The following is a 27,739-nucleotide window of genomic DNA, read 5'->3' as shown; positions in this document are numbered from 1 at the left end:
ATTCAAATTAAAGTAGAATAATGTGCCGTTAAAAATCTTAAGATCCGTTTGGGCTTAACTCTCAATCTCTTGCTGTTAGGAGAGAGAGAGAGGGAGGGGGACAGGGAGAGAAAGGAGGAGAAAGAGAGAAAGAGACCACTTTGTAGAAGAGAAAGGAAGAGCTGTCAGAGGCGTCTCCAGACAGGGGCCAGCTCGCCCTCATAAATGGATTTGTGTCCTTGCACAAACTTTAAAGGGGCTGTTTTTCAGGCCTTCCTGTGTGTGTGTGTGTGTGTGTGTGTGTGTGTGTACATCCTACATTCCAGAGCTTTGTATGAGACAGTTATTGCCTTCATGTCACCTTCCCTTTTCTTAAGTTTCATTATGAAACTACCCACGCTCCTTTTCACACCATTTTGTGATGTTTGCCATCGCCGACACATCTGGGTCGGTGCCCAAAGGTGGGTGGCAGGAAAATTGGGTCCTCAAAAAAGAATAGTTGGAAATTTTGGTGTAATTGTCTTCGAAATGTATTCCATGCTGGCAAAGCCTCTCTCCATCGTTACCTGTGAACACAGAATGAGCCACTGTGCTGGCAGGCCAGTAGTGTAAAACAGGATCAATTCTCTTAGACAACAGCCTAGATATCAGCCTGCAAAGTCAATTTCAGGTAGTGAGCAAAAATATTGACATTTTTCTGATTGATTTTGAAAATCATCCTTAGGTTCATGGACATTTCTATAGGTTCTAGAGGGTCTTAAAGGATAATATTGTTTTTTGAGTATCATCCTTTGTGTTTTTTTAAGTTTGTGCAAATTATTTAGGTTGCCCCTCTCCTTTATGTTATTCCTGCTGGTGTCTGAACATAGTCAGCATAATCTTTCTGACTATGCTGACTCTATCAAGGCTTGTTTTTTTCCCTTCTTCCCTTTTCTTGCCATTCATTTTTGTATGAAGAACAATTTCCCTTACCCAAGCCAGAAAATCCACCACAGTAAACATGAGGCCTTAATTTGGTGCTGGTTCCATTGATATTTCATTGTGCCCGAGTTGAGAGTTCATGTCAGCATCAGCATCATCATTCATTTCAGCGTGTGCATTCAGAGACTTCTCATTAGACCAGAGAATATATTTCAAGCTCTTTGGTTGGATGACTGAGGCCGGAGCTAGAATGCTGTTAGATAAGTCTGTAAAATGAGTCAAAACCTACCCAAGCCCTTAAGCCTCAAAATGTTTGGTGTGAGCAGTTACACATGATGGGTGTAAAATCATGCCTAGAGAACCAGAGTCTTACCTTACCTAACCCTCTCCCTAACTCTACCTGTTTACATCTTTCACACTTTTATGTCCGGGTAAAATGTGTGTGAGTGAGCCAAACAACTTCACACTAATACAAACACACACTCTATTTTTCTGTCCCTTTCTCCCTGTCTCTTTCACACACAAACAGATGCACATGCAAATACTCCTGCACACAAGGACACACTCTTTATGGCAATTCCAGGCATTTTTAAAGCGTGCTTCTTTATTGCTTAGAAAGGGAGCAGAGGATTGGCTGAGAAAGGGAGAGAGCTTCTGTGACCAATTTGAAACAGCACCACATGCATAAGTCTGCACACACACACACACACACACACACACACACACACACATACCTACTGTAGACTGTACATTCACTATTATGCTCTATTAGGACATTATGAGTGTGGTTCTCCTATAAACTGTATATGCTTATACTGAGTTCTTATACTTTTAGTTATGCTTTTATGCGTACAGTATGTGTGTGTGTGTGTGTGTTTGTGTGTGTGTGTGTGTGTGTGTGTGTGGTTAATCAAATAGACCAACTGATTACAGGTGGTCACATGTAACACAGCTGGCTGCTACAGGCCGGTAATCAACCAGTAAGATCGGATCGACCAGTTGAGTCTCTGCATTTGCAATCACACCCAATGAAACTCTAGCAGTCTTCACTTCTAACAGCTACTTTTTCACTGTACAGCCCAAAAATGTATTTATTGTATAGAGACAATACAACAATTAATATTATGAATTCATTTTAACCCCAGAAATCACACACTAAACCACATGACCCTCCCTAAACAAAGGCACAACACTGTGGTACTGTTGAATGCAGCTTAAAGCAACATGCCTACCCACTGTTAGCCATCAATCTCTGGCATTACATCATTACCGGCATTCAGACTCATGACTGATTACTGCAATTAGCAAAATATACATAAGAGTGATCATAAGAGGAAAAATACATTGGTATTACAAATCGCAGTGAATGATCGCAGTATACAGAAAAAACAATTTTTTGGTCTCATCCTCTTTAGTTGTTGTGTGTGTTAGGAGTATGTTTCAGACTACAGGAAGGAAAAGTTAGTGAGTGCCATCACTACTGGTTACTAGGACAGCCGATGTTGGTGGCTGACTGCTCAGAAACTCAAAGTATTTGAGTGCTAAAAACTATGAAGGTTATAGCAAAGTGAAATAGCGCTTTAAATCCATGATGGCTTTTCTTTGCCCTGGCCCCATTTGCACAACACTTGCAAACATAACAGCACATCTGACCACAGTTTACAGTGTTGCAAAAGCTAAAATCAACCCTGACTGTGTTGGGCCCTCTTGGACTGCTCTTGACCTGAAAATGCCAGGGAGGAGGCCCCACCACAACCCAGTCCCTGTCCCGCATCCACCATCCAAGTTCAACAACCTGACACCAGAGCTATGTCTCAATTTTTGCTCTGACATGCTGTGTCACACAGACACACTCACACACACACTCACACACACACACACACACACACACACACACACTCACACACACACACACACACACACACACACACACACACACACACACACACACACACATATATGCACATGCATTCACACAATCACACGCATGCACACAAACATAGAAATGCATACACACACACACACACACACACACACACACACACACACACACACACCTGCTTTCTATTAGTCCAGTAGATTGCAGGGAAATTGAGTGGGAGTGTTAAACACACACACATCCATCTATCTGCCCCTCTGTCCATGATAATTACACATTTCCTGCTCTAAAGTCCTTCTCTGACAGCTTCCACTCCAATCATGTCTCTGTGTGTGTTTGAGTGTGTGTGTGTGTGCATCATCAGTGGTGACACTGATACACTACATACTGTGAGGAACTGTACTATAAGGCACGCATAAAGATATGAAGGAAAACAACTCGCAGCACTCCTGCTTGTTTGAACTGTCTCAGATGTTTCTGTGTGTGTGTGTGTGTGTGTGTGTGTGTGTGTGTGTGTGTGTCAGCGTTGTAATAGCCTACTCCAGGACCCAACTTAGACTTGATTGCTGATGACTTGAGACTTGACAGGTTATGAAATTAATGGTGTATCCAGTGATGACTTGATAAAAGGATACAGACAAAATTAGTTTTCTCACTTCACTGTAATCATTTCATTTATTCTCTCTCTCTCTCTCTCTCTCTCTCTCTCTCTCTCTCTCTCTCTCTCAACAGCCCACTTAGTGTAATCACTGTTTGCACCATGGAATATTTGGGTAAAATACGTATAATTAACTCAGTAATTAGGATCTGAAAGAGAACTTTAAAGAGCTGTAGTCAGACAGTGGAGGCCAGTGTTGGTGAACACTAGTGATAATCCATTTTATCATTCTCTCTGTGTGCACGTATGTCTGTGAATACTATATATACATGTGTTCATTTACGAGTGTGTGTGTCTGTGTGTGTCCGTATGTATGTGTGTTTTGATTCAGTCAGAGCCTCCCTCTGGGGTCCTCAGCGCTCTCCTCCAGCCCTGTTCCTCATTAGGCATCTGTCATGGTGCCAGAATCAATAAGCACAGATGGAAGAAAAAAAAAATCACTCTCCTCTCCTCTCCTCTCTTCTCCTCTCCTCTCCTCTCCTCTCCTCTCCTCTCCTCTCCTCTCCTCTCCTCTCCTCTCTTTGTGAATGGGTAGATCATTAGCAAATTCCAAAGTGTTTACCATCATCACCAAGGAAAGACCCTCCTCTTCTTCACTGTACTTTGGTCCCTCATTCATTTGTAGCACCATTCTTTGTTTGATGACCCCCAGATTATGCACCCCCTCCTTAAACTAGTGTGTAGAGTGCAGAGTCCAAGAAAGAAACAGAGAGATGTGTGAAATCATATGTTCCAGTTTTGTTTGGATTTGCAGAATCGTGCGTTCGCTCAACACTCCCAGACACAGATGAAAATATTTAGTTGTTGGTTTCTTTCTCTCTCTCTCTCTCTCTCTCTCCCTTTCCCTCTCTGCCCCCCTTTGCCTCTTAGATGACGCATCTGTTTCCATACATTGTTGCATGTTTTCTGGCAAAGACAAACAGCATAGTTTAAACAAAGAGGTGGGTGGTGTGTGTGTGTGTGTGTGTATCTGTGTGTTCATACGCATGTGTGCCGGTGACTGTGTGTCTGTGTGTGTGCGTGCCACCAGGACTACATTAAACAAAAGGAAGAAAAGAAGACAGCATCCAGCCTCAGTTTGTCATCCTCAGTGTAAACGGCCGTACATCATGCTAACATCTAACATGTGCTGGACCCAGTCACAGCAGTCGCACTGCCATGTCAACGCAGCAGTCATGAAAACACAAAAAGAGTGGAAAGATGGAGCAGGGAGAGAAAGAGAGAGAGAGAGAGAGAAAGTGAAGAGAAAGTGAAAGAGGAAAAGAGAGCAGGAAAGGAGCGCGGTGGAAGTGGAATGAAGGCGAAGGAGGGTGGAAGGAGAGAAGTTAAGGGGCAGGATAAATGCTTCCAGTGTTAGCGGAAGAGGAGAGATTATGACATGGCTTGGCATGGCTCCGCAGCAGTCGTCTGTAACGCAAAGAAAGAGTGGGTGGGTTTTCCACCTCCACAGAATAAATGATGCGAGGGGAAATGGGAGTAAACAACATCAGTCATTATAATCACTCTCATACGGCTACTCCCATCCACCATCAAGCATCCTCCAACCCCCCCGCTCGCGCTATTCCTCCCTCCATTTTCCATCTGCCTTTACTCCCAGTCTTTCTTCTGCCCCCTCTCTTATGACTCGATTCACAGTTACACCTCTCACCGCTTAATTCTCTCTCGATCCCTCCCGCTTCCCGCTTTCTCTCTCTCTCTCTCTCTCTCTATCCCTCCGCGGCCAAGTATATTTCCTCTGTTTTGACTGAATCCTGCACTGACACTGCTGATTTAATTGACCTAGTCGTATCAGCCCTTTGCTTCCCAAGCTGAGAGTCGGGTGGTCTGAATCTGCACCGTATGGCAGAAATGTGAGGCTGTGAATGTTGGAGACAAAGACTTCTACAAATGATCGTACATCAGCATTTAGTTTAGAATGTTGTCTGAATGCAGGCCCAGCAGCCAAAAGTAATAATAATCTTGGCAAATTTCTTGAGCTTTTATTGCAGACTATGGGAGAGATACAATCTTTGGCTCCATAGGTGGACCTCTCCTGCAGCAGAAGCCTTTGAACCCCGCTGAATGCATAGTGAATCATGTCAGCTGTTTCTAAGAATTGGACCTGGTTCTCTTTCTGACTTGGACCTCCGCACTGTCTGCTCTCTCTCTCTCTCTCTCTCTCTCTCTCTCTCTCTCTCTTTCTCTGTCACTCATTAGATTCCTGGAGAGCTGAGACAGTGCGTAAGAAAATGTGCTCGACAAAGGCCTTTGTACCTTCGGCTGCAAGAGCATGCACAAGACACACGTGCGTTTTACACACACATTTCGTGCATGCATGAAAGAATGCATGCATTAAAAAAAAATGAAGAGATCTGTTCCAAAAGGTTATATATGGATTTTGGAATACAATCATAAACAGACATTTTTCATTCAATATGTCAAAAACATAGGAGGATCCAACATAGGAGGATCCAGTCAATACAAGTGTTGTTTTGTCAAGCAAACTCAAATATAAATGTCTACACATATGCAAAGTATACACTTATGCATACACATACACACCTGCTGACAAGTGTGTGTGTGCACACAAACACACTCTCAATGCTGGTCGGAGATCATTTGTTGCTTTCATGTCCAATGGCAGGTTCCGATGACTTTCTATCAACACTTCCTCCAGTACCATCCTCCTCCCTTCCTTCCACTATCCATCAATTTCTCATTCTGGTCTTTCCTGATCATTAGAGGTCTGATTTCAGAATGCTGAATTCCAACTGTAATGACTCCCAGACATGAGAGAGAGAGAGAGAGAGAGCAAAGAGACATACAAACAGGCCTATAGACACACAGGCAGTCAGGCAAGCAGATACACACAAAATACACACTGACACACAACGATGGGCTTGCTGTTGCAACACTAAAACACACAACACAGACACACACTCTCCGGGGCCTGCATCTTGACACCGCGGGTCAACGCTCTCTCTAGTATGTCCACATGGCTCAGCTGATCAAATACCAAGCATATTTCTCCCATGTCATTCTCACAAGGGCCATTTTCTTATTATCCACTGCAGCCTGCTGTGCTGCACTGTAACACTGGCCTTATGTAAGTCTCCTGGATCAGTCTTCCAGGCCGACTGCACTCCCTCTGTGGGAGCTGAACAGTCAGCCAAGCCAAACGCGTCCCTGGGTGGGACCGAACACCAAAACCAAAACCCACCCAAAACCACCCATCTTGAAACCCCGTGGCTGCCTCACACTGCTGACCCAGATAGAATAGAATAGAATAGAATAGAATAGAATAGAATAGAATAGAATAGAAATAGGCTATGCCATGCTAGAAATATGCCACATAGCCATTGTTCTTTTGGCCTTTGTGAACACAGAGAAGTCATAAAAGTGAGTGATTTTTTATTAAAATGGAAGCTTAAATGAATACCTACAGTAAGCGTGTATCTTATGATGCCAGTACTTGTTTCTAACCTACAGCAGAGTCATTTCTAGTTGTCTGGCTGTTTACCCTTCGAATGTAAACTCATTATAGGTATGAATAGTCTAGCCAGACGGGGCTTACTCACTATTTATTCAGTTGCTCCATAGAAATCCATCCCAACCCCAACCCATCCTACGCCTGCCTCACCTCCCTTTGTCCCACATCAAATCAGATGGCTTGAAAATGGCTCATGTCATGCGAGGAGACCGGGAAATGGAACTACAAGTGTTGTATAAAATATTGCTGTCACTCAAGACAAGCTTTTGGAAACCACCAGCGGCTTTGACGTCAATCTGGCAAACAGCGCTTGTTCATACACATATTGTTGCACACGCACACACACGCACACACCCGCACACACACGCACACACACGCACACACACGTACTCACACACACTGAGTTCTAAAGTTGAATGGTTTTCAAGGTGTCTGTGAGGCCTCAAAGGTAAAACCCCATTCGTCTGGATCTGGAGTCGTATCAACACGCCATCTGATGCTTCCTGCAGATTTATCCCTTTACTCCGTTCTTATAAAGAATGTGTAAATCTGGCCTGGATCTGGCAGGCGCGTGTGTGTGTGTGTGCGTGTGTGTATGTGTGTGTCCCATGCAGTCATGTCAACAGAGCAATCATTCATGTGGAGGAGTGTATACACTTAGAGGCTTTAGCTCTGCCGGCAGGTGATGATGGACAAGCCTTTCAGGGAACGAATGAGGGATGCATGGAAAGAAGGAGGGAGGGGAGATAGAGGGAAGGAAAAGAAGGACTGGAACAGAGGAATCAAGAATTCCCTTTGTCGCAAACGTAGGTTTGTGGTAGGAAAGAAAGAAAGAAAGAAAGAAAGAAAGAAAATTAATAACGGAAGAATGAAAAAAGCTTTGTTGTGTAGTACTTCTGCCCTCTATTGTCACCCAGTCTGGGCAGAGAGCCACGGCTGAACAGTCCATTACTCCGGGAGAGAAGGAACTTTTTAATTGCCTCTTCTCTCTTCCTCTCTCGTCCTCCCTCCATCCCTCCCTCCCTCCCCTCATCCCTCCTTCAGTTGGCTGAGAGGACAGGTACAGGAAACACTCATTCATTAACAACCTGGAGCTCGTTAGCTGAATGAAGCATTCTTCACAATATGTGCAGTTCCACCTCTGAGGGCAAGTGAGTGTGTGTGTGTGTGTTTGTCAGGAGGCTAAAGGTGAGGGGGGGCTAAAGGGTAAGGCAGGGCCAGGGGGGCGGGGGGTGGGGGGTGGTCTGTTGGTTTGGTGACCTGGGGTCCCGCAGCAGATGAGGGGAGTCCTGGTGAGAGAGACCTCAACAACATTAGAACTCAATGAACCGTGTCACCTACAAACAACCATAGGGTGGTCACCGATTTTTCACTTTTTGTTTCCCACACATTAACGTATTGGATGAGCACTCATAGAAGAATTCACAATGGTTGCATTTTCACTGTGGCGGTGTTTACTGCAATAGTTGTGGGAACACTTGCACTTTTGACCTATTTTAACAGCAGAAACTGCATATTAAACAACCGCTGACTCTCCTCATCACTCTTTAGATTGTTGGATATAACCATAGCCATACATTCTTCAAACTCCAACCCTAAAATTCAGCTGCAGAGCTGCTGCACGCGGGGCTCAAGCGCTTATGCTCTGCACGAGCAACAGCTGAATCGATCTTTACCTGCCTAGCACACTAAAAACTTCAACTTGGGTTAGAGAAGTTCAAAACATGACACACACCACCCTGCCACCCAGCTCTCCAAACACACCCTGTCATTTGTAAGATGTCAGCCTGCCTCTCTGCACTGGCTGGACGACATGCAGCAGCTTATGACTTTATTGGCCTTAAAAGATAATGATATGCTTAGCAGCGGCTGCCTCTAACCACTGATCCAGGGTCAGTGAGTTCCTCAGCTTCCTTGAGGTTCAGGTTGGGATTGTTGCTTATAGGAAAACCGATCCCCTATCTATACTCGGGGACAACAGCTGGAAATTTGTGAAACCTAGCGATCAGTATTCATCTGCATTGCAAAAATGTGATGCAATAGATGAGAGCAGGTTTAATTCTATTCTGATGAAAACGCATTAGTTGTGAGCCTACCGTATAGCGGTGGCGAGAGTCTAGACCTTTCACTCTCATGAATGTAACCCCGCAGTATGAGAATAAATAGCTGCCACCCATGCAGTTGACAAGGCAGTCTCTCTCTCTCTCTCTCTCTCTCTCTCTCTCTCTCTCACCATCGCCGCTGCAAGCTCAAGGCCACATGCCCTTTTTCATTACTCCGAACAGGCCAGCTGTATTGTAACTACAACCAATTTCCTTGCAGTCTATAAAGCTGTCAATCAAAATCATACGGAACAGAGAGTGGAGGTGGGGGGCGGAGGGGCGGAGCTGGGCGGGCTGCTCAGGAAGGCTGCGGGGCTCGAGACCAGATGTCAGAGTTGCACTCCAGGACGGGACGGAGGGAGGGAGAGAAGGGATGCAGGGAGGGGGATGGAGAGAGAGGGAGATAGAGGGGTGGAGTTCATGTTTACCTGTAGCTATTCTTAATAGAGAATACCAGAAATGTTTTGACTTGCATGGAGGTGAAGTTTGTAATTAATCTGTAAAACAGCAAAGGAGTTGCTTCATAATGGAGTGTTTTGAAAGGTGTGTGTGGTGTAGAATGTTACATTTTGAATCAGAAGTCAAGCTACACAATTTAGTGTCGCACAACACCACAAAACCATTTCTGAAGCCATCAACCCACAGTCAGACCAAAGCAATTCCTTTAAGATTCCATTTATTAAAGTTATAAACAAAGAGACAAATAAGTTATAATATTTTTATTTGTTAGAATTCTATCAGTGTTTGAACATTAATATTTAGAGAGCTAGTACAATTTTCTACTTTCATGGCTAGCCTTTGACAAACCCATAGAAACAGCTGTCTGACTTCTCTCTCCTAGGATCGGAAGATAATACTGAAGGGGAGGTGTCCATGTCGTCTCAGAAGACAGTTAGCAATGAAAGTGTGCACCTTAAGGTTTTTTTTTTCCTGTTATGGTATATCATTACATATAAACTCTTTAAAAATATACTTCTGTCAAATACCTTGACAACTACTATGTACACTACAAAAATAAATTTTCATATAAATAAATTATATGGCATACATTTATCTTTGTAACTGAAAACAGCATACATCCACGCCAACCGAGACCAAAATGGCAGTCTGGGAGAACCATTGATTATTTTTTTTCCTTTTAAAATCCTCTAAGAGCTATGATGAGACTTGTAGTGTAAAATGTTATATACTCTTTTTTCCTATTTAACATTAGTAAGCACTTTATACAGATCAAACTCCATTAATGTAAAAACATTAAACTGTAATAGTGTTTTTTTCAATAGACATAAAAATCCCTGCATTTGTTATCCACTGGCATCACGACCAATAATGAAAGAAACAAAACAACAACACATCTTATATTACAAAAATATAAATATCGCAAATTGAACGTTGAAAACAAAAACAAACAAAAACATTTAAAAATGAATAAAATAGTTGCCAGCCATGATTCTCTCCGTTACTGCCAATGTGACATCAGGAGAAAACAAAACAAAAACAAACAAAACAACCTATTTCATGCAAGCAGCTGATGTAACAATGTGGACAGAAGGGAGGAACTGCAAAGACTTCTGGGATGGCGGAAGATGGTAAGAGCTACACATGTTCAACAGGAAGGGAGAGTGTAAAAGGGGAGGGGGGGGTAATGTGGAGTGTTTGGTGGCTGGGGGGGTGGAAGGAGTTAGAAGTGATGGATACACATGCGCACACACACACACACACACACACACACACACACATACACTTAGCAACAGTCACACATGCAGACACAAACTGGGCCACTGCTGGTGGAGAGGGGGGGGAGGGGGGGTGTACACTCTGACCCCTGAGGCTCTGGGCTGTGCCATTTGGCAGTTGAGGGGGGACTTCCAATTAGTGTCATGGCGTTATGTTGTGGATTTTTATGGGCTGAGGTCAGTGGGGACGGCTGGGGCCAAATTGGGGCCAGTTGTCTTTGCTGTCACTAAAGGAGAGCTGAGAGGGAGCAAGAGGATGGACTCACACACACACAGAAATGTTTATACACACATGTAAATTGTAACACACATGGAGCGCATTGTCAGGCCATATAGGGCTTAGCCCTTAGCAGGCTGCATGGGCTAGCTTATTGGTTGGACAGAAGTAAAGAGCTACTCAAGGAGAGATATTCCTGTGAATGGAAGTTTGGATGCAGTCAAGTGCCAGGCTGAGTTGGGTCATACAGTATTCTGAGCTTTAGCTTATCCACTAGACACAGCCACTTAGGGTACAAAGAGTTAGTGCCCCGTTTTGACCCTGGTCCAGAATCAGTAATGTGAACATCCCCATAATGGTTGGGTTAGTTTCTGAGGTGGGATTACTGATCCCATGTCAGTATACAAGATAGAACCTGTTTTGAGAGAGCCTGCTGGGGTTAAACAATACATCGCCTCTTACAGTAAAATACAACCGGAGAACAGCCAAACAGACAGTGATACTAAGCTGAGAGCAGAAACAGGTTCCAATGCAGAGGCTACAACTACAAAAAAACAAAACAAACAAAAAAAAAAACAGCTTTTAAATTTTCTTCATATCTGCTTGTCTTAAATAGCACGCATAGCGTGTGTCAAGTTAAACAGTAATTGTTTCATAACTACCACAGGTTTGTGATAAAAAATTAATAGTTTAACATGCGTACCTTTATACAATAATACACACCCACACACGTATCCCACACACATATACACACACACACGCACACACACACGTATACAAGAGCCCTGTTTGATAACAATTTCCCTCATGTTTTAAATGAGTGTAAATGTTAGCCTATTTGAAGATGTATCTGATGGATAAGCCAGAAAGAACTGAGGCTGTTTCACATCACAGCCCTACACACACACACACACACACACACACTAATGTACACAGACCAATCATCAACTCACACACTTCTTTTGTTTAAAGAGACATTTGCATAGAGTTATAAATGTATATTATTTCAAAATATTTCAAGCAGCAACAATGAATGCTGACAGGTATTTTTGTCTAGATGAAGCTTCCTCATGGCACAGATCCACAGATGAGTGAACAGTAATCAGAGATCTATCTCTCTCTCACACACACACACATGCGCACACACACACTCACACACATTTATACAAAACACAGACGCACATACATGCCATGTAAATGGCTGCCCCAGTCTGTTAACAAGAGGAGTTGTACAGCTCCTAAAATTATAGCTACTTTTTGTTCATATTTACATATGTGTACATCTTTTAAATATTGATAGACATATCTAAGACAATAGTCCACTGGGTTACAGTAAGAATGAGCACCATGACGGCAACACTGGTGAGTGTCTCGCTGCCTAGGGCCGGGGGCTAGCCGGGCTGGGCCGGGCAGAGCTGGGCGGGGCCATGCTGGGCTGGGTCAGGCCGGTCTGGGCCGGGCCGGTCAGCTGCTTAGTAATACAGAGGAGTCCATCTTTGGCCGTTGTGCTTCTGCTCTCCACAACTGGAAACAAAAGGGAGGGACAATATAGTGTCAAGCCCTTATCATAGGGAATAATGTAACAGTTTTCTATAAAAAGATTATAGTACTGGAATCATATTTATATGGACTTTGAATTGTCAGTAATATTGATACACTGATTTACTGAAGGCAGTAAATCCGAGGACCCTCCATATGAGCTCACCTCAGCTAGCCCGTCTGCCACAGTTGCTCTCAGCTGCCTCAAACTCCATATCCTGGAGCTCCATGGCGTCCACCTTGGCTCCCCTGGGCCCTGTGTGGGTGTCCAGGGGCACATGAGGGTCCTGGAAGGCGGGCTCCGGCTCTGCCCCCGAGGACCCCGCCCCTGCTGGGTGGTAACTGTCCGTTGCAGTGTATCCCGGGTAAGAGGAAGCAGGGGGGCTCTGGTTGGACAAGGGGGCCGAATGGACGGCGACAGTAACGGAGGCCGACGCTGTTACCGTGGTGATGGGTTGGCAATAAGGGGTAGGGTTGGAGTGGTGCGGGAGGTGGTGACTAGGCCGTGGGTTGTGGGAGGAGCGGGCTCTGTGGCCTGCTGAGTGTTCTCTATGGCCGGAGCCATGCGAGCCATAATGGCCCCCAGCCTCAGTAGCAGTTTCAAAAGCGTCCATGCGCGGGCGGGCTGGGGGCGGGGACTGCCGGTGCAGCTGGCTCTTGGGGTCCCTGCTGCTGTGGCGGTGAGTAGCCCCGGGCTGGGGCCCAGAATCACAACCCTGAGAGGGGACAGACTGCACAAGAGCAAGGTAGATAGAGATATATTGGTAGAGACAGATGGGTAGAAAGAGAGAAAGAGAAAGAGAAAGAGAGAGAGAATGTGAGAAATTGTGAAGAGAACAGTCAAAGAACAGTCAACATTAAGCTCTAAATTAACAGAATGAATTAACAGAAACAGACGACCCCATACATAAACACAAAGCAGGCTGTTCTCTTACCGAGGACACAGTATAGGCTGGGGGTTCATGCTGTCTGGCTGAGCGCCTGTGCCCTGCTCCTGCCCTCCTGTCTTCCTCTGTCCTGGCTGCTCTGCCCCTGCTGGTCTGGAGGTGGTACTGCTGCTCCTCCGCTCTAGCTCGCCCCCTAGCTGAGGGGAGGTTGTAGTTCTGAAGCTCCTGGCTGATACCGGACACTGTGGTGTTAGAGCTGTACTCCGAGTCGGAAGAGTCAGAAGCAGCACCGGAGGTGGTGGTGGCGGTGGTGTGGCGAGGACGGACTGAGATGTGGACCACGTGAGGAGGGGCCTCGGGGGACGGGGTGGGTAACCGGCTACGACCATCTACTGGGGTGACCTGAAGGGGGAGGAGAGCAACAGTTTGTCACAAAATAAGCAGAGGTGTCAAACTTAGGGAGCTGCAGAAACACATTTTGGATCAAACTGAAAATCAATCGCCGATTTTGTGAGTCTAAAATTGTAGACTTTGATTTGATTCTCTCACGCAATTGTGTTTATTGTGATCTTACCTCTGGATAGGGTCCAAAGTATGACAGTAATACTGGAAGAAGGACCAATCCATTCAGCACTCCAAGAACTGTTAGGATGGCCAGCACTGCAAAGAAATACCTGCAAAACATAAACGTACACAAAATCAGACTTAACGTGGAGAATAAACGGTAATCTCAGGGATAATTTAACAAAATGCAACGTGTAGGAAAAAACACTTTTATATAACACTTTTTATATGAGACATGGCAAATACGACCAGTTCGCCAACATAAGGAAATTTCATGAGAGGTAGCATAACAGAGAGTCGCCCAGATCAGCCAGCAAACCAACACAAACAGACGAGAGAAGACAGCGATGGCGAAGAAACAAAGAAAATACCTGCGCAAACCACAGGGCTGAAGCACAGAGGTTTAGACGTGGGGAGACATGTGCAAGATCAACCATTACACATGCCCGAAATAATACTTCCACAAAGACACCCGGGCCACTCCCCACACACACACACACACCACACACACACTCACACTCACCCCCCACAGACAGGCAGGCATGCACTGCGGGTTTTTAGGAGCAAAACAGAAATGTACCTTGTGTGTTTCTAAGTCCTGCCAAAGAGGGTTAGTCTTTAAGAAGCCGCAGAGAGAAAAGAAAGGGGAAGCATAATTAGCCGGAGCTGGTTAATTCAAAGGCACGGGGGGAAGGAGAGGGGAGGGGGAGGGGGGGGGGGGGGGGGGGGGGGGGCACTCTCTCTTGGGTGTGTGGTGTATAAGCAAACATGGAGAAAACAAAGCGGTGAGGAATGTGGAGGGAGGGGGGAGGGGTAAGGGAGGGAAAAAAGGGGGGATGAGAGGAGTGTGAGGGGAACGGGGTGGAGGAGGGAGGAGGGGTGTGGGGGGGGGGCACAAAGGGACAGGGGCCTCTCTCTCCTCTCTGGCTCTAAAAAAGAGAGGGAGAAGCAAACAAATGAAGTGAAGGGTATAGAATTTAAACAATTTAGTCTAGGAGGAAGAGAAGGGGACCCTCAGAGTGCCACCCCTCCCTGGCCTCTCTCCCTCTCTTTATTTCTTTCTCTCTCTCCTCTGCCTCTCTTTTCTCTCCCTTCTTTCCAGCTAAGCCCCTGTGAAATTCCCGGCCACTCCACAATCCCCTCCGTCTAATTAAATCTCCAATGTATCAGGTAAGACCCCCCAATCTCCACTCTAAATCCCCCTCTCTCTCTCTCTCTCTCTCTTTCTCTCCCTCTCTCTCTTTCTTTCTCTCCCTCTCTTGCCATTCCAGCTCCCTTCATTAAGGAGGGCTTTCCTCCTCGCTTGGTTCTCCAGTGGAAGCTCTCAGGTTGCGCTCCCTCCACTGCTTTCCACCCTGCTCATTAAGGTACACAAGCCAGGGACACACTGATGGACCAGTGTGTGTGTGTGTGTGTGTGTGTGTATGGGGTGGGTGGGTGGGGTGTCTGTGTGTGGGTGTGAGTTGAGGTGGTCACTCTTATGATTTATAATAACATCTATAACAAAAACTGTTTCTGAATGTCGTAGACAGTACGTATACTATGCGTGCTTGTGTGTGTGTGTGTGTGTGTGTGTGTGTGTGTGTGTAACAGAGAGGTGTAGATGGGCTGATGCCAGCTGGTATGCTGTGCAGCTGGGCCTCAGACTAAACGCACTGACACATTCATAACTAATCTGTCGATGTGTGTATGCGTGCGTGCATGCCTGTGTGTGTGTGTGTGTGTGTGAGAGAGGAATTCCACAGCAGGAAGGCAGGCGCTGTGGAGAGGAACCGCGAGTGAGGAGAGCTGGTCCTTGTCCACCCAGCATGGGTGGCCCCCGCTACACAACACTGCTACACTGTCTGACTGCGAGACGGGATGGAAGGATGGAAACCCACTAAATGCGCTAAATACCTTCATGTGTTGCATGGACACACTCTGTTGCTCCAAACCAAACAAGAGCGTGTAAGTTATATTCCAAAATACAATAAATCTATTTTAGATTTTTTTTTTTTACCCAAACTTCATCATTAAATACCTCCAAAATCTAAATAATCTCGTCTTAAGTGTTATCTTTTTGTTTCACCCATGATTTATGTTAACTCCCATCCTTTACAAATCACCATCATTTATCTTAATTTTGTGCCATCAATCACTTGTAAGTGTAGGCGTAACCTTTCAAATGGATGATATCTCATTTGGGAACGAAACCCCACAAATGATTTCACACTGTGGGCTTCTATGTGGCCTACAAACAATCTCTCTCATTTTCTGACTTTAGCTTGGGTGGCGTTCACATGGGACATTTGGAATCCTTTGGAAATTTGGAAAGACATTTGTGTTGAAGCCACCTTCATTGCGTTGTTGTGGGCGTGTCTCCAAACCTTTTGAAGTAGTCTGTACAAATTTCTTTGGCTGATGAAGTCTGTTAGCGAATGACAATTACCCATCAGTTATGCTTTAATCTGTTCTGCTCTCTGGTAACCTTTTATACACACACAGCTTCACATAGCTACTGAAAGCAGACACACTAGGACTACCTAAAGTGTCATTTTTTATATCACCCTATCCTGCATCTATCCTCATTAGTACTGCATGCTTTTCCAAACAGTTTATCCGAATGGATGTGGAGCAACAGTGTCATCCCTCTGGTTAGCATTTCCATACACTTCAGGAGGGGTTAACGCCACGTCACCTTTGGACACACACACACACACACACACGCCACACATGCACGCACACACACACAAGCACGCGTGCAGCCCACATACCACGCTGTGTGCACCGCCGGGCTGTTTAGATTCAAAACATTCACAGGGCTGACGGGGAAAGTCAGGGAAACATTTCTTTCGGCGCAAGCAGAAAAATACGAGCCGGGCCTGTTGTTATTGCACCGTCTTGGGGCGCTGCTTTGTTTGCTCAGACAACAGCAGAACCTTTAAATGGAGGCCCGGGACTGAGCCAGAAACCAGAGCACACCACTGGAGGTGAGGAGAGAAGGTCTATAGGCCTCCCTGTGTTTGTGTGTGTATGTGTGTCTGTTTATGTGTGTGTGTGCCTGTCTATCTGTGCGTGTATGTGTGTGTTTTTGCGTGTCTGTTTGTGTGTGTGTGTGTGTGTGTGTCTGTGTGTGTGCGTGCTCTCACTGGCAGGCACGCCATGATTGACCCCCATGATTACAAGGTCAGGGAGCAGGGTGGTGTGTGTATATGAGAGAGAGTATGTGTGTGTACATGTGTGTGTGTGTGTGTGTGCACATGACAGAATGTGTGTGTTTCCAGATCACATGGATGAAAGTGGCCCCCTTTTCTTAAAGGGGCAGGTCAACCAAATTATACAGCTACCTCATCTAGTGGCTACCAAGAACATGCTCATATGGAACCACATGAGACCGTAGGAGACATGAAATTATTCACTGAGCTCACTGGAAATTTGTATCGTTATACTCGAGAATGTACAACAAAAATACATAAATTTTACTCCTTTGTGTGGTAGACAGTTGCTACTCACAAGCTCACACACACACACACACACACACACACACACACACACACAGAAGGAGCCACCGACACAGAGCCCTCACAGTGTGTCGGTTTTAATTTCCACTTCTCCTGTCTCTCCACAACTGCCCTCTTGCCCCCCCACCCCGTTACTCCTTCCCATGCTTATAAATGTCTAGCGAGGGCAGTTAAACTAGCTGAAGGAGATTACAAAAGCCAGAAGACTTTCCTGCTCTCTCTCTCTCTCTCTCTCCCTCCCTCACTCTCTTTCACTCCCCTCTGCTTCTCCGTCCACCCCCTCATCCCTCCGCCTTCTCCTGACCTTCAACTCTCCATCCTTCCCCTGGTTTCCCCTAAAATATCATGGCATGAGAGACAGTAAAGGAGAGAAGAGGAGGATGAAAGAAAGGCAGAAGGGGGGGGGGGCAAGAGTGGAGAAAGACAGAGACCTTGTGTATGAAGTTTCTTGGAGAGAAAGTCCCCAGAAATAGACAAAAAAAAACAGGTACTCGGAGGCACTTTTTGCTGGAAAAGGGATGAGGTCTAAGACAGAGGGGCTTACAGAGAGAGAGAGAGTATGAAAGGGGGATGCGGGTGGAGGAGAAGAAAGAGATGGAGGAAGGGAGGGAGGAAGGGAATGGAGGGAGAGAGCGAGCGGCCTTCATGCATGAGTGGCGTCTCAGGTAGATTCCTGTGTGACATGCAGGCTCAGGCACGGTCTCAACCGTCTGCCGACGCCACAAAGACGCCACACCACAGCCACTATATGTCTGATAGTGTGTGGTTGTGTGTGTGTGTGTGTGTGTGTGTTCACGTAAATGCTCACGTGTGTCAACACTCACATTTACTGTGTGGAAGAGCGTATTTCTACTTGGATGAATGTAGGATTTCAAGCCTCATAAGGTTTGATTTTGCACAATGGGTTTGCCCGTAGGAGTGAGCGACAACGCATGTATGGAACCATATGTGTGTGAGCGCATGGGTGCCACCAATTGTTTCCATCGAACTCACCTGACGATAAAGTCGAACTCGGAGCCTGCTAGCATGAGGACGCCCAGTAAGGTGGAGAAGGCCCCATCCAGCACTGGAGCGAACATGTGCTCCAGCGCCAGCACTGCCCGCTTGTGACGATCCCCTATGGCTGTCAGGAACGCCTGCAACACACACAAATACACACTCTACGTCTCACACTCGGAGGAGTCACTGATACCAAAAATTCACCAAAACCATTCAGCCAAAAAGCATTATTTTAACTTCAACTTTGTGATTTTTGACATTTGTAAGGAGACGTTAGCCAATATCAAAGAGATTTTTCAACTATATACATATATTTCACCCTTCTTGTGAGCTGACAACATGGGCCAACAATATATATTCTATTATACAATGTTATGTTGGATCAGAAGAAGAGAGAATGGCCTTACATTGACTCTGATTCTTTTTTTTTCTCCGTATTGTGTCAGTATGCATATGCTTACCAGGGCCACATGGACGGTGAACTCCACTCCAATGCCCACAGAGGCGATGAGAATGACAACAGGGACGGCACTCAGCTTGATTCCCATCAAGCCCATGAAGCCAAACAGCTCCACAGTCATGAGAGACAGCACCAACACCTGCAAGGAACAAGAAGGAAGCTTGTTTAGCAAGCATGAAGATAGCCAATAAATCCATATGGCAATTGCTGTTTATGCATGTAATCAAACACAGGACAGGACAGCAGTAAGTAATGTGCAGGATGCATGGGACCCATCTGTGGCAAGCAAGTCCCCGACATTTGAAATCCTTTTGACTCTATGTAAGCAAGTACTTTTCAAAGGCAAATCAAGGGTTTTTGAACCTACGAATACTAATACTAGTGCTCATGCTAATACTAGTACTGATATTAATTTGAATACTAATACTTGAGTCCCAGGAATATTTTGAGGTGAGAATATTTTAGCTCTTTGGGTTTTTTATTATCCACTGGATGGGCTGTGAGAACGTACAATTGAGCTGTACTTGCTTGGATGTATGTGAGACAGACAGGGGGCGTTTCTGATGTGTGACCAGGAGGATCATATGCGTGAGAGTGTTCGCTGCCTTGTAGACATGTGTTAAGTAGTAGGCATGCATGTGGGTGAAATATTTAAGCGTGTGTGTCAGTGTTTGTGTGCGTGTGCGTGTGTGTATGTGTAGGGGCTTCTGAGGAGAGCGGGACAGGAGCTGGGAGTAAATGCCATTATCAGCTGACAGGTGTCGGGTTACATGGGGCCCAAATCCTTTGAAGAGGGCTAAGGTGGGCGGGAGAGGGAGTTGTGTGTGTGTGTGTGTGTGTGAGCAATGGACGCATGCTCCATGCGCACACACTTGTAGTTATATGTGTGTGTACGTGTATGTGTGCGTCTATGTGGTTAACGTGGGTGTCAGGGCAGATAGCTGAGGGGTTTTAGGTGGGGTTAAGGTTGTGGGTTTCATGGTTTAGGGTTGGCGGTGGTCTGGTCGGGACAGAGCAAATGGTTAAACTTGACGCCTCTCCATAAATTGTCTTTTCATCTCGCTTGTAAAGCCTAAAGGATGAACATGAGGTCCCCTCCTCCCCTGTTTAGAGGGCTCGGGTGGCCTGGCCACTGCCTGTCATAAAATACAACCCACCAGAGAGAAAAACCAGAGCACTGTCTGTGTGTGTGTGTGTGTGTGAATTATGTACCTGTGTGTTTACACAATCATACATGTGCGAGCATATACATGTCCGCGTGGGTGTAGAAGTGTGTGTTTCTGCGCCTGCCTGTGTGTATGGGAGCGTGTATCCTTGGAAACTCCTCTTGTGAGTAAAGGGGGAGAGGAGGAGTTGGGAGGATGGAAATAAAATCTAGCTTTTTATAAGTTTAGAGTGGGAGCAAGTTGCCCGAGCAACTTTGTGTCCTCTCCCCATTTATTTCAGCATTGGTGTCTGGGAGAGTTGGAGTAGACTAAACAGACTGGCCCTAACAAAACAGCACAAGATAAACACTGGTGACTGGGGCTAGAATAACACACAGCAGCCCCTTCTCCTTTCCGACGCTCTCCTCTCAGGGATCTTCTGGACCACACGTAACAAGCAGGAAATAATGGGAGGGGAGCAGGAAAAGGGGATTTTTCATTACAAAACATTCATTAATTGAAAGTTGTGGTTCTGTCTCTCTGTGTGCAAGACTGGGTCTGTCCATGGCGTGTATCAATCACTCTATCAAGGCAGTTAGCTGATGTTCTTATCCAATGAGTGAGCAGCTACGGATTCTGCGTCTTGCTCAACACGCAGGCCTATTGTATGTACATGGATATCTGTTGCGTGTGTAGGTGTGTGTCTATTCGCTCTCTCTCCACTTTCTCCAACACTCACTATGATGCCGGCGGTCCAGGGGTTGAGCAGGAAGAGGGCGCAGACCAGGAAGGTGCAGGCCAGCACCACACTGATGGACAGCAGGAGCCAGTGGCGCAGGCTAACATACTGCTCCCAGAAGAGGAAGGGGTAGCCGTTGGGGTAGGAGGGCAGGCCCTGCCGGCTGTAGTTGCTGCAGATGGCCCGCACGCTCTCGATGGCCTCCACAAACTGGGGCGTCTCCCGGAGCCCGTTGAGGTAGAAGGGGAACTGTGCGTATTCGATGGGCTCGGCAGCCGGGACTGGGGGGGAGAGAGAGAGAGAGAGAGAGAGAGAGTGAGATTTTCATTCTTACCTTTTATTTATTTGTGTTACATGTTTACATGTGTCATGCATTTGTCAATTTTACTCATTATACTAGACATAAAAAAATTTCATGAGAGAGAGAGAGAGAGAGAGAGAGAGAGAGAGATAAATGTGTTGGAAGCAAAACAAGGTGGAACTTGATCTTGGCTGCTAGCCCTGCAGTGTTTAGCTGTAATCACTGCACCATCTTTATTAGACCCCAAGTTTTAGCAAGTGCTGATGATTTTGCCCTAGCCCAGTGTGAGAAATCACAGCCCAGCAAGATCATAAAATTTCTATCCAGGGAATCAAATCAACCAGGAAAGTTAAAGGAAACAAGGAAAGTTAAATCAACAGTGGAAAAAAAAAAGTTGGCCATAATATTGCAGCTGATATTGTCTATGCTGACTTAAAATTATTTTGGTAACCAGCGATAAGTTTGAAGTTCTGATCGTTCAGCCCATCTGTAGAAATAATTTTGCACTAGTCAGCCAAACCACCAATATCAAGGCTTCCCCTCCCTAACCCAACCTTGTTCCAAGAGTACGCCTGTGTGTGTGTGTGTGTGTGTGTGTGTGTGGGCGGAGCAGTGTGAAACAGAGCTCCATTCACTCAAACCCAGCCGGTCTGTGGCCCAGCCTGGCTAATGAGGGCCTATCAGTTCCAGACACAGCAGAGTGTCAGAGCTAACGTTGATTCACGGTAATTACAATGTCAGAATCACCACCATTACCACACCCTAAACCTACCACCGCCACATACAGTGTATAATACAGATGCACAAACATGCATACCTGTCTGTCAAACACGGCTATGAAATCATAGTATAGTTGTTCCTTACAAAACAGCATATTCATTCAGACTTTGGCTTGCAACGTAACTAACAACAAACATAGAACTGCTGCACAAGGCTGATCATAGGAAGGCTTGAAAGATTTACTCTTCAACTCCGGAGTCTGAGCTCACTCTTCCGAAACTCGTAGCCTCCTATTTACTCCACCCCCACTCCGACTGAACTAAACCAACTCACACTTTTGTTGTATGTATGTATATATGTATGTATGTATGTATCTGTATGCATAGCCATGGCACTGTGGCTAAGATTTTCTTTAAAAAAAATTTTTTGACTCGTTTGTGTGTATGTGTGTGTGTGTGTTCCCCAGTGCCTGCAGGGTCAGACAGCAGCACTTGCTAACACGGTTTGGCCCATTATAATCTCCACTATAAATTTCCATTAGGACACCAGTTGGCCCTCGGCCAACACAGATCTGCTCCGGGGGGCTCCCGCACAGCCAAGCACTTCACGCTGCTTATCCAATCATATTCCCCCCTGTAAAGGACTTCCTGCTTGTTATCCAATTGCGCTTCCCACCCAAGCCCAGTCTCTGCTTGTTATCCAATCATTTTCCTCCCCCACAGTGCACTTCCTGACTTGTACCAAATCACGGGCTAGAATCAGACAACAATATGAGTGTATTTTTTATGTGAGTTAGAGTCTGTGTGGTAGGGAAATGAGAACAGGGTGTGTGTAGTGTTGGGGGTCACTGAGTTTTAATAGTAAGCGTGTGTGTGTGTGTGTGTGTGTGTGTATGTGTGTGTGTCTGTGTGTGTGTGTGTGTGTGTGTAATGCTAGGGCCCCATGGTAGTCAGGATTATAGCATTCACCACAGGCACCATTAGGAGAACCACAGTGAGCCATGTCTTGTTCCTCAGCCCTGCAACCTGAGCTCACACATATACAAATGCACACACACCACAGTGGTACAGTAAAGTCTACTGCCTCACTTAAAGCTAAGAGGCAGACCAGGAGCAGTAACTGCACAGATGGAGTGAAATAAACCAAACCACAAGAGGTAAACACTGCTCACATGTAGCAGCCGCCTTATGGAACCTGAGAAACGTAGATAAAGGAGTCAGAGCCAAGTCCAATGAGCCACACAACAGTCAGGCTACAAAACCCAATGTGCAGTGCGTAAATGCAATTTGTTCGACCATCAAGTATGAACTTCAACATTACGCAACGCTTCATTTGTTGGAGCTAACTACGTCATTATTGTGGCCTGGAATCAAAATTAAATTTCCATCCATATGTGGAAGCAAACCTCCACTCCATTATGCTATGGTGTTCTGTTCTGTTTTATTCCACCGTATCTTGTGAGGTTAACATGGCGCGCTGACTTACTGCTGAGGCGTGTCTCGGGCATGGAGTCGGTGCGGTCGTGGAGCCACTCAGGAGGGTGTGGGCGGATGTTGGCCTGCGAGGCGGCGTAGGCCACAGGATCGTTGCTGACCCAAGCAGTCAGGTAGATGTAGAAAGCCCCGGGGTTGATGATCCCATCTGCATCCACCAGCCTCTGACGAGTCAGCTGCAAAACAGACAGGAGACGGTTTATTGATAAATCCATTGATGTTGATGAATGGCGTAATAATAATCACAATTCTGATGGGTTTTAATGTTCATTATGTGACAACATGGACTGAAACCAAGGGTGATTTCCCTCTTGTGTGGACATCCAAGGTCTATTCTATTCTATTCTATTCTCTTCCACGTGCAGAGATACACTTGCACATTTAGAAGGACATGTATTCATTTTCTACATCTTAGAGGAGAATATTAATTCCTCTACATTTATAATGGACTTTGACAGTTTTTTGAAAATGTATAATGGAAACAGACAATTAACAGATGGGAAAGTGCAGGTGAGGTCAAAAACCTCGGAGGGGCTTGCATAGGAAATCACACTGAGGCTGCGAAGTCTACGTTGGATATGAAAAGTCATTGTGGAAATAAGACATGTTGAACCAAAACATTCTGCAGGTGAACTGACCACAGAAATGCTTATTTATACACATGCATGAGCGCAAGAGAACGGAGCAGCTTTCAAAATAAGAGTCAAATATTACTCCCTCTCTCTTTCCGACCAAAGAAAAGTCAACAAGTAAAACACTGGTCGCCTTTCTGAAAATTCCCGTACTTCTCATCACAGCTTCCCAGAATTATCATGCCACATTAAAACATGGAAAATGTTAAATCAGCTTCTGCCTCTACATGCAGTAGATATTGGCTGGCCGATCTCAGTCCTAACTTCCTGACCACTGAATAACTTTCTGAACAAACCCGTGCAGCATGTGTTACTGGTCCTTTGAGAAGGTGCTGCTGAGTGCAGAGTGTGTTACTAAGTCCCCCTGCACATTGAGTCCTCTTGCAGTGTTACTGAGTCCCTTTGCAGAGTGTGTGTTATGAAGTCTCCTTGCAGCTGAAACCTCAGGCCTTGCTATCCTGCCATTATGAATACCTTTCAGAACAAACCCATGTAGGGTGTTTCTATCCCTTTGCAGATTGTTACCAAGCTCCCTTGCAGTGTGTCATTAGCTGTAACCACTGTGGTCACTGGCTAGTTAGACCGAAGCGCGGCTGTCTCGTTCATTGCCATTGCTCTCGCCCTCCCATGTGGAAGCAGGGGAGCGTAGCCTAGCATGGCTACCTCCTGAGAGGTAAAACCATTACTGCACACCGCCCCATGCCACTCTCCCTTCTCAGAACGATAAATCCCTCCTTCACGGAGGCAGGAGAAGGGTTGGGCGGGGGGGTTAGGGGGGTGAGGCTGGACTCATGGGGCTAGGTAGATGGAGAAACGAGGAAGGTTTTCTGTGGTGGGGGGTGGGGGGAGAAAAATTGCTTGAGTTAGCGTAACAATAAAAAAATTGGCTGGAGTCCCTGAGCGCGTCTGTGTGCAGTTAACCTGGTTGTTAACACTGAAGGAAATGCCACCCAGCAAATGGAGTAGAGCTATAAAAATAACACAACATCTGTACAAATGTTGCTCACACTTGCTTCTCCTGACCCCTACGGGTACCCAGAATGCCCGGCGCCAGAGACCAACCCGGCCCTGAGAAGAAAAGAGCTCTTGATAGCACTAGCAGTCTTCCTTAGCACTCGCAAACTTTCCGCCTCTCCCTTTACTCTCGCTCCTTCTGTCTTCACTCTCCAAAGCTTTATCTTTCCCTGGCCTTATCTTCCTACCACACACACACACACACACAGAGTACCAGCTCCCATATGATTCCCATGCAAGGCCATAAGGAATGAATGGTCGCCCAGCGCAGAGAGAAATGTTAGCAGCCACAGATCAAAGGCAGAACACCTCAGCAGAGATCCATGGTGTGGCATATCACAATAAAACATCTAGCTTTGCAATTTGCCAGGGTTGGAAAAGATCTGGTCTTCATTTTGAGGCACACAAAATAGCTACTACTGTACGTGCATGCACAACTGACAAAAGCAGAAACACACACTCAAAACATACACACACACACACACACACACTGAGCTGCCTCAAAGAGACCACGTGTTTCAGCTCTCCTCATTGAAAGAGGACACAGCAGTAGAGCAGGGGAGGGAGGGAGGGGAGGGAGGAAGAAGAGAAAGGGAGAGAGAGAGCAAGAGCGGAGAGAGAGAGAGGGGGCAAGGGAGAGAGCTGGATTCCAGAGAATCTGGATTGAATTTAGCAGCGGGATACGCAACAACTGTATGTCTTCAAGCTGTCACGGGAAGCCCAGGCGGCACGGCTGGCGGCCCCCGCGCCTCACGGCAACTACACTTCCCTCACAGGCACAGGAAGTGATGTCACAGGGCCGCACACCAGGCCAGCCTCCTGCTTCCTGCCGGCTAGTGGAAGAGCGGGGCAGAGTAGGCGCAATGGAGCTGACTCGGTTGGAGAAACAGACGCAATAAGTAGAAAAAAAAAAGCTGAGAAAGAAGAGAATAGAGGGGGAGAAAGCCTTTACACACATCCATAGACACACACAACCCAAACACACAGGAGAAATCGAAGGAGAAAGACCTGGTTCTTGATGAGATAGAATAAATTACTTTGCCCTATTAAAAATCTAATTTTTGTGTGTATATTTGCAAATAGCACCTCAAATGGAGATGTTTGTTTCCAATCCCATCTATAGTAGTTACATTTGGGGGCAACCCTATGTACATTCTTTGTTGAAGTATAACTGGTCTATACGGTCTATATGTCAAAATTACATAGCACTATTGAGAAAAATGATCTCAATGCTGAAAAAGACTTGTTTTATGCCAGGAATGTTGTATTTATATTTCTCCACTTTCTTATCATCTGTTTTCTGTGTTTCCTGCCAAAGAATGCAGCCATGCATCCATGGTTCCTTTTCTTTGGTGCTTTTTGGAGGTGGTAGTATGGAAATGCACGTTAAGAAGTGTTATTAAATTGAGTCGAAGGATTAATTGTGCTTCTCCTCCATTTTGGAAATCATGACAGGACTACAAACATGGTGGGTGTACCATGACCACCTACTGTAAAGCTGTGTGTTGAAAGGTCAGCGACTGGAGCTGACCATTGTCAACTCTGCCATTTATCAAAACAAGTATTAAAATCAAATGTTGCTATGGATAAATGAATATGAAACTGCCCTCATTGCATTTATGGTGAGTATTAGAACACCATGATGGGTGCAGTCTGATTTTATATAATCTGGGGTGTTAAGACGTGCCATTTTCCAATTTTAGTTTACACTTCGTGATACAGGGCGTGTTGAGATTCATAATTATTTATCCCTACAGGGCCATAGCACCCAGGCTGATTAATTACTTATACAGCTAATTATTTATAGACCCGTTGTGGCCTGCAGCTGTGTTCTGCAGCATGTTCTCTCTTCTCATACTGTGAATTGTAGTTGGAATCACTGCAAAAGTGTTAAACTGACAACCCTAATGCTAAGGCATTAGGAGGCATCTTAATGTCAGGGCCCTGCATGCACATACACACAGGCGCGCACACACACACACACACACACACACAGGGATCTCTAGTCTGTAGCTAGCAAATGGGACAAATGGTTTAAATGAAGAGTTAATAGGTTTTTCAGAGGCGGGTTGCAGCCCCAGTGAGGGCTTTAAATTCCTGGGCTCGGTAAAGTCATCAGAGAGAGAGAGAGAGAAGATAGAGAGAGAGAGAGAGAGAGAGAGAAGGGAGAGAGAGAGAAAGAGAGAGAGAGAGAGAGAGAGCGTTTATAAGCCAGGTGTGGCTCTCCCAGCCTCGGCCACAGACCACAAAACACACACATACACAAGCATGCAAAAAACGTCAAAATGGCTTTGACAATGCTCGATATCCCTCTCAAGTCGAGCCTCTGACAAAGCGGGCATTTAACCCCTCATATTCTGCCTTTTAATCACCTTTTAATCAAGGCAATACAACACGTCTGGGACCACACTGAGAGGAAGGACATGGGCTTGAATCCCGGACGTACCTGGTTGAAGTTGATGGGCTTGTCTCTGCGTCCGGTCTGCACCAGGAGTTTGTACGCCAGGACGCCGTCATCAGAGCCGTTCCTGTAGCTGTTGAGGGTGATGCGGCCTGCCTCCCAGTCCCTGTCGAACGCCTGCTGGAGCGCTGCAGGGAAGCACAGCAGGAGAGATTGGTTAGATGGGAATAATAGTAAAGGTTACATACTGCTATCTTCATTCTTCCTCTGCAACAAACTTGATAAGCCTAGAATCATGAAGATGTGGAGGCTCCATGAAGACTTTTAAGACATGAATCAGTTCACAACAAAACACATAACAACACAGCATAATAGGGCTGGGAA

The 27,739-nt window shown here is 45.8% G+C and overlaps 1 protein-coding gene across 2 annotated transcripts in view; it reads right to left on the bottom strand.

Annotated features, from left to right (window-relative positions):
* Positions 1–11,910: 11,910 nt before the first annotated feature.
* Positions 11,911–27,739, bottom strand: part of ptch1 (patched 1) — a 51,517-nt gene continuing 35,688 nt past the window's right edge. For both annotated transcript variants that reach the window (XM_071894762.2, XM_071894760.2), the window contains exons 16-24: positions 27,401–27,543; positions 23,301–23,484; positions 20,795–21,075; positions 18,912–19,049; positions 18,445–18,587; positions 13,962–14,061; positions 13,436–13,789; positions 12,667–13,231; positions 11,911–12,485 (exon numbers count right to left, since the gene is read on the bottom strand). In XM_071894762.2, coding sequence (XP_071750863.1) covers positions 12,668–13,231; positions 13,436–13,789; positions 13,962–14,061; positions 18,445–18,587; positions 18,912–19,049; positions 20,795–21,075; positions 23,301–23,484; positions 27,401–27,543 — 1,907 coding nt within the window. In that variant the 3' untranslated portion in view covers positions 11,911–12,485; position 12,667. The remainder of the gene's footprint in view (positions 12,486–12,666; positions 13,232–13,435; positions 13,790–13,961; positions 14,062–18,444; positions 18,588–18,911; positions 19,050–20,794; positions 21,076–23,300; positions 23,485–27,400; positions 27,544–27,739) is intronic.

Source organism: Centroberyx gerrardi, chromosome 8 (genome assembly GCF_048128805.1).
Source record: "Centroberyx gerrardi isolate f3 chromosome 8, fCenGer3.hap1.cur.20231027, whole genome shotgun sequence".
Classification (NCBI taxonomy): Eukaryota; Metazoa; Chordata; class Actinopteri; order Beryciformes; family Berycidae; genus Centroberyx; species Centroberyx gerrardi.
This window is presented reverse-complemented; position numbering and strand designations above follow the sequence as displayed.